Source organism: Triticum aestivum, chromosome 1B, assembly GCF_018294505.1.
Source record: "Triticum aestivum cultivar Chinese Spring chromosome 1B, IWGSC CS RefSeq v2.1, whole genome shotgun sequence".
Lineage (NCBI taxonomy): Eukaryota > Viridiplantae > Streptophyta > Magnoliopsida > Poales > Poaceae > Triticum > Triticum aestivum.
The window spans coordinates 32,512,875-32,520,681 of record NC_057795.1 but is presented as its reverse complement, the minus strand read 5'-3'; the positions used below and the strand labels follow the sequence as shown (position 1 = coordinate 32,520,681).

Below are 7,807 nucleotides of genomic sequence, written 5' to 3'. Positions count from 1 at the left end.
ACTGTATGTGTGCTGTCACCTGTCAGTGGAGGCAATTGTTTAATTTGCACTCCTGTGACTTCTTGTATTTGGAAAGAAAATTCTTACTATTTTGCTGAGCTCACAGCCAATGCATTGTCACTTTTGAAAAACTGCTTTCGATGTACTGACATAAATACATAATATGATGATCTACTTGCAATATTAAGAACGAGAAATCTTCGTTCTGACTTCGAATAAAGGGGGTTCTCTAGCTGTGCCCTATTAGGAAATGAAGATACCCTCAGCTGTTAATGTGGTATGCTAGTTGTCGTTATTATATAAAGGACAAACCCAGTGCATAGAAGCTCCCACACAAGGTGGGGTCTGGGGAGGGATTATAGGAACCTAGTCTTACCCCTGCAAAGTGCAATGCAGAGAGGCTGGTTCGAACCCAGGACCTCTTGGCACAAGTGGGGAGGACTTCACCACTGCGCCAGGCCTGCCCTCAAGTTGTCCTTATTATATGTCGGCTCAAAAAGAATACCCAGTGCTGAGCTGTTGCAACATTGGATAGTTGCGATTGGTTACCGAAAATCAAGCTCATCCACTTGGTTCACAGAAAGTCGACACTCCTGCTGGCTTCCATTTTCCCTACAAGCAAGCAAGTCTCTTCTCTATTCAGCACTGCACTTGTGCTCAGAACATCTCTTCTCCATTCAGCACTGCACTTGTGCTCAGAACATCTCTTCTCCATTCTGTACTGCCCTTGTGCTCCACTGTGTTGTGCCATGTGTGTTGCCAGAGTTTCGTCTGAGTGTTGCAATGGCAGAGCTGGTGGTCTCCATGGCGATCGGGCCACTGGTGTCCATACTGAAGGACAAGGCATCCAGCTACCTCCTGGACCAGTACAAGGTAATGGAGGGAATGGAGGAGCAGCACAAGATTCTCAAACGCCAGCTTCCAGCCATCCTCGACGTCATCACCGATGCTGAGGAGCAGGCGACGGCCCACAGAGAAGGGGCGAAAGCCTTGCTACAGGAGCTCAAGACATTCGCCTATGAAGGCAAATGAAGTCTTCGATGAATTCAAGTACGAAGCACTTCGCTGTGAAGCCAAGAAGAATGGGCATTATACCAAGCTTGGCTTTGATGTAATCAAACTTTTCCCTACCCACAACTGTGTTGTGTTCCATCAAAGAATGGGTAGCGGGCTTTGCCAACCTGTGCAGGCCATTGATGTCCTCATTGCGGAGATGCGGGTCTTTGGGTTCAAGTACCAACCACAGCCACCAGTCTCCAAGCAGTGGAGGCAGACAGATTATGTTATCATGGACCCACAAGAAATTGCTAGCAGATCCAGAGACAAAGATAAGAAGAAGATTGTTGATGTATTACTTGGTCAAGCTACCAATGCAGATCTTGCAGTTGTTCCCATCGTTGGAATGGGGGGTCTTGGCAAGACCACATTGGCACAACTCATCTACAATGAACCTAGAATTCAGAGGCATTTCGAGTTGCTGGTCTGGGTCTGTGTATCTGATACCTTTGATGTGAACTCCCTAGCTAAGAGTATAGTTGAAGCATCTCCCAATAAGAATCATGATACAGATAAACCAGCACTAGATAGACTTCAACGGTTGGTCAACGGGCAGAGGTATCTGCTTGTATTGGATGATATCTGGAATAACAAAGAGTTTCATAGGTGGGAAATGCTGAAGGTCTGTCTTCGGCATGGTGGCATGGGTAGTGCAGTGTTGACAACAACTCGTGATAAACGAGTTGCTGAAATTATGGGTGCAACAGACTACAATCTCAATGTTTTGGAGGATTGCTTCATAAAGAAAATTATTGAAGCTAGAGCATTCAGTTCGGACAAAGGAAAGCCTGCTGAACTCGTCGAGATGGTTGATGAGATTGTGAAGAGATGTTTTGGCTGTCCATTAGCTGCAACAGCACTTGGCTCTGTACTTGGTACCAAGACCAACGTGAATGAATGGAGAGTTGTATCAACTAGAAGCAGCATTTGTGCCGAGGAAACATGAATTTTGCCAATACTAAAGCTCAGCTACAATGACTTGCCACCACATATGAAGCAGTGCTTTGCTTTTTGTGCCATATTTCCCAAGGATTACAAGATTGATGTGGAGAAGCTGGTTCGACTATGGATTGCAAATGGCTTTATCCCAGAACACAAGGAATATAGTCTTGAAACCACTGGAAAACATATTTTCAGTGGGCTGGCCTCAAGGTCATTCTTTCTGGACATAGAGGAAAGTAAGCAATCAAGGGGGTATTATTCAACTACATGCAAAATCTATGATCTTATGCATGATATTGCGATGTCTGTTATGGAAAAGGAATGTGTTGTTGCAACTATGGAACCAACTCAAACCGATTGGCTTCCTGATTCTGCTCGACATTTGTTTTTGTCATATCAAGGAACAGAAGTTATTTTGAATGGTTCTGTGGAGAAAAGATCCCCTGCTATCCAAACCTTGCTATGCGATAGTTCTGTGCGAAGCTCATTGCAACATCTATCAAAATACAAATCTTTGCATGCATTGAAGCTATGTATTGGGACATAATCATTTCTACTGAAACCAAAGTATCTGCATCACCTGAGGTACATTGATCTCTCCAACAGTTATATCGAAGCACTTTCTGAAGATATCAGTATTCTATATAACCTGCAAACATTGGACCTTTCCAACTGTCGCTATCTTGATCGACTTCCAAGGCAAATGAAATATATGACATCTCTCTGTCACCTCTATACTCACGGATGTCCGAAGTTGAAGAGCATGCCTCCAGAGCTAGGAGAACTCACTGGCCTGCAGACACTTACATGTTTCGTAGCAGCAGTTACGAACACCAATTGCAGCGATGTTGCAGAACTTCAGGGTTTAAACCTTGGTGGTTAGCTAGAGCTACGTCAGGTAGAGAATGTTGAAAAAGCAGAAGCAAAAGTGGCAAATCTCGGGAAAAAGAAGGATCTTAGAGAACTGACATTAAGATGGACTTCTGTTTCTGATAGCAAGGTGCTTGACAATTTTGAGCCTCATGATGGGCTTCAGATTATGAAGATATATTTCTATGGAGGGAAGTGCCTGGGTATGTTACAAAACATGGTTGAGATCCATCTTTCTCATTGTGAAAGATTGCAATTTTTTGTTCAGATGTGGTACATCCTTCACTTTTACTAAACTGAAGGTGCTTACACTAGAGCATCTGTTGGATTTTGAGAGATGGTGGGAAATAAATGAGAGGCAAGAAGAACAGATAATATTTCCTCTGCTTGAGAAGTTGTTTATTCGGCATTGTGGAAAGTTGGTAGCATTACCTGAAGCACCATTGCTTGAAGAACCATGTCGTGGAGGTAATAGATTGGTATGTACACCATTTTCTCTGCTTGAAAACTTGTTTATTTGGTATTGTGGAAACCTGGTAGCACTGCGTGAATCACAGTTTGTTCAAGAACCATCTAGTGGAAGTTATAGATCAGTACACTCTGCTTTTCCTGCTCTAAAGGTACTTCATTTGAAAGACATGGAGAGTTTTCAGAGATGGGGTGTTGCTGTCGAAGGGGAATCAATATTGTTTCCTCAGCTCGAGAAACTATCAGTTCAAAAATGTAAAAAGCTAGTAGATTTACGTGAAGCACCAAAAGTCAGTGTATTAGAAATTAATGATGGCAAGCAAGAGATATTCCATTGGGTAGACAGATATTTGTCTTCATTGACCAATCTGTTATTGAAGTTAGAATACACAGAAGTAACATCATAGACTGAGTGCACTTCAATTGTACCAGTGGGCACAAAGGAGAAAAGGAACTAGAAATCTCCTATTACAGTTATGGAGTTAGGATGTTGCAACTTGTTCTTTGGATCAGGTTCACTAGAGCCATGGGACTATTTTTTCCACCTTCAAAAGTTGGAAATTGATAGATGCGATATGCTCGTCCACTGGCCAGAGAAAGTGTTCCAAAGCTTGGTATCCTTGAGAAGATTAGTGATTAAAAACTGCAAAAATTTGACTGGATACACACAAGCTCCTCTTGAGCCATCAGAAACCGAAAGGATTCAACACCTGCCAGGTCTGGAGTCTCTTCTGTTAGAAGATTGTGCAAGTTTGGTAGAGATGTTCAATGTCCCGGCATCTCTCAAGGAAATGAATATTTATTTGTGTCGTAAGCTTGAGTCCTTGTTCGGCAAGCAGCAGGGACTATCGGAGTTAGTTGAAGGGTCTTCTTGCAGTGAGGCAATTGTGCCCACAGCTATATCAGGGTTGCCATCCTCGCCAATGAATCACTTCTATCCATGCCTTGAATCTCTGTGGATACTTTATTGTGAAAGTTTATCAGCAGTTCTACGTCTTCCTCCATCCTTAAAAACCATATATATGGCTCACAGTAGTATTCTAGTCCTATCATGTCAGCTGGATGGGTTCCAGAAACAACAAGAAGCTACTTCGATAAATGTACCAGAGTCATCATCATCATCATCATCATCATCAGAGCATTCACTTACTCCTTGTCTCGAGTCTCTAGTAATATTGTCCTGTGCTGGCATGTTGGCGGGCATTCTCCGTCTACCCATGTCCCTCAAGAGACTGGACATTCGGAGGACCAATGGGTTGATGTCGCTGGAGTCTCTGCACCCCGCATCGCTGGAAGACCTTCAGCTTGTTAGCTGCAGTACCCTGGCATCCCTACCGAATGAACTACAAGCATACAAATTTCTCCAAGAGCTTGCAATTAAAGGCTGTCCTGCTGTAAAGAAGCTCCCCAGATGCCTTGAGCGGCAACTGGGCAGCATCAAACGCAAACGACTAGATGCCCATTATGAAGGTATACATGTCTTTCTTTGTTTGCCACATTTAACCAACAAATGCAGTTATCCATCCCATCTCATGTACCACGTCAACACTGTATGTACAAAGTTTGTTCTCCATCATTTTAATGTCATATGGAATTAAATTTCATGTTAAACTAGTTTGTACAAGTTTGCTCTGACATCATTTCTGATATGTGTAGTAATGGCATTTAAACGGAAGACATGGAAGGAAATACCAAGAATAGTCAGTGAGTGGAGGATGGCCGCTCTAGAAACGAAGGAAAGCCAGCCATTCATGTTGATGTAAACAGGTCAGAAACCATGCAGGACGGGCTTGGATTTTGTTTGCTTCAAATAATTTTATGTCGTGATTGTAATCAATCAGTTTGGTTCAACTTGTACCCTTGTCTTCTCCTGATATTTGTAACGTGAACTAATTTATCTCCTTCAACATCTCCCAGATTTTATATAAGTTGGCCTACGTGTCTAGTATTGGTTTTTGTATTAGCATTGGTTATTTGGTTATTCAGATGGTTCCTTTAGTGGACCGATTGCTCAATCTGGAAAGTATTGATTCTCACCTTACTCCATATTGAGCTCTTGTAACTGGACAAGATGAAGGGATGCTTGAACATATTCCTTCTAGTTTGTTTGCTCTTGTAATGGGCATAAAAAATTAAAAAAAAATCAAAAAATTGGAAAATCGTTGCATTGAATCATTATATGTGGCCCAGTTTCTAGGAAAAACAATAAACTTGTAATACAGAAATTATTTTAAAAAAGTGTTCTCAGAAACGAGCTATCATGCGTGAAGATTCATGGCTTTCAAGCCAAATGATCAATCTTATGACCACATTCATGGCATAGTTTGTTCAAATGATCTCATACTGTGCACAAGGGTGCACCTTGGAATTCCAAACAATGTTGCCTAAGGGAGTTTTCATTTTATTTTCACGGAAAATACATTTTCCATTTTTCGAGTGCCCGAAATGAGTTTTTTTTGTGAAGGACCTACTATATATTTGTTGCAAAATTAGATCAAATCAATTTTCTAAAATACTAGGACATATTTAATGCACAATTGACCAAATGGTTGGGTGTAAAAAGTTTTGATCCACCTCTCGCGAAAAAGACAAGTTCCCGCTGATTCAATTGGAAGCGGGTCAAATTTGAACTGCAGCTGCCTCGTAGTTTGCTCTTTATTTTTTTCAAAAATCATTTCTAGGTACATAAGTATCTATTTAATCAGAAATACATGGTTTAATGGCGAGACATCGAGGTTTGGACGGTGGCCGAGGGCCCCAACTCTAGAGCGCATAAGCTCGCATGCCCGCCGCATGGTCACCGTGTGACCGTGGCGTTGCTGTGCGTTCTGGGCGGCCTAGGCATGTCTAGTGGGTTGGGCACTCCCCAGGTAGGTGCTAGGAAGAAAATTATAACATAAGATTCTCATGAGGAGAGCGAACTATGCTCAAATATGAATTAGCAGCCAAGTGTTTGATTAGCGGTACGGGAAATGCACATGGCCAATGGACGTGAGTTTTGGCTGAGGATGATCATATACTAAGAAGAATGTCTTCACAAATTTTTAGGGAAATCAAGAATATATAAATAACACTTCCTTCACAAAGTGTTGCTTTGAACAGAATAGGAAAATGAATATTATTGAGTTATTTTTGAGCTACGCAAGGAAGGTTTTTGACATATTTGATGAAGATATGATCCAAACAATTTATGAGAATTTTTTGGGAATTTTTGAAATAGCAGAAATATAGGTTGCTTCACAACCGCTTCACAACCTAGGGCAAAAATTGACACATGGACATGACACATAGGCAAAACTGATGAGATGACGCCTAGTCATCACAACCCACCAGAATCTACAAGGCTATGACCATCTATATTGGTCGTTAACAACTAGAAATAAGGCAGCGGACCAGCACTGTTTGCTTTATGACCATTTCGTGTAAGGAAATTACGATCTTTCTGACCAAAATGGTCGCAATGGTTTAGGGTTTGGAGCCCCCGAACAGCTTTTGACCGATTGGTCTCAAATGGTCATAGATCTATGACCAATTCTTTCAGGGTCACTGACAGAAGGTCACTAGTTGACATATTTCTTGTAGTGGATCATGGACGCATGTAGCTAGTGCTGGCTTTCCAAAGGACTCCTTCCCGTTTGTTTCTGACCAATATTCTTATTTGTTAACACCTTCTCTATGATGTTGTTTGTAAGCATGTTAGGGCTCTTGTTATGAGAAAATCATCTCTTCATCTTTGCATCATAGTGCAAATATGGTTGTTGGTTGCCATCTAGCAGGCATTCTATATCATTTGAAAGTTGTATTGAGCATGTTGTTAACAAATACACCACCGTAATTAATATCTTCTGGGTGGAAGCTTGCCATTTTATGTTCAATCCTCCGTTTAGTTGACCCAGTTTTGTTCATTGTGCAACTAACTAATGCTTTCATACATATGAACTGCTATTTGTGTGTGCGCAAAAGCTGGTCTTGATGAATCTTTTGAATCCAATGCATTTTCTCTCATAACATTTATCTTCTGGCTGCTTCTGAATGTGTTGGTAGGTGGAGACATCTGCTGGCCTTTTTCACCTGGCAGATGAACACCATGAAGTCCATTAAATTACATGTGCTTTCTGTTTAGCTAACTAGCATGACATGAGTTGATTGGTTCGATCGTGGTTATCTGTTCCTAGTAAACAGTAGCTAGTTGCATGCTACTCTAGTTAGTTCTTTAATCGTGTTGCTAAATGCTAGTGTATCTTTGAAATGCCTCAGTAGGTGGGTACTATGCATGTGCTAGGACTTACGGGAGGCTAGTCCCAATCCTATGTTAGAAGCTAGGACTTGTCTCTGTACATTGCATGCTTGTGTGGAATTGATATTTATTCATTTCTGAAGTACAAGTTTGGTTATTATCCATTCTTCTTTTATCCAGAATAATTTAGGTCTTGCTATATGTTGTGCCATGTACGCCTAGTACTACTATTTC

At 41.4% G+C, this 7,807-nt stretch overlaps 2 protein-coding genes across 2 annotated transcripts; both read left to right on the top strand.

The window, feature by feature from the left end:
* The first annotated feature begins 651 nt into the window (after positions 1-651).
* LOC123085671 (putative disease resistance protein RGA3) lies at positions 652-3,510 on the top strand. The gene has a single exon (XM_044507348.1). It carries the CDS (start codon positions 947-949, stop codon positions 2,000-2,002), a length of 1,056 nt encoding a protein of 351 aa, XP_044363283.1. The 5' UTR covers positions 652-946; the 3' UTR covers positions 2,003-3,510.
* Positions 3,511-3,670: 160 nt separating this feature from the next.
* On the top strand, positions 3,671-5,244 carry LOC123085661 (uncharacterized). Its single transcript, XM_044507336.1, has one exon. The coding sequence runs from the start codon at positions 3,813-3,815 to the stop codon at positions 4,932-4,934; it is 1,122 nt and encodes a 373-aa protein (XP_044363271.1). The 5' UTR covers positions 3,671-3,812; the 3' UTR covers positions 4,935-5,244.
* The last annotated feature ends 2,563 nt before the right edge of the window (positions 5,245-7,807 follow it).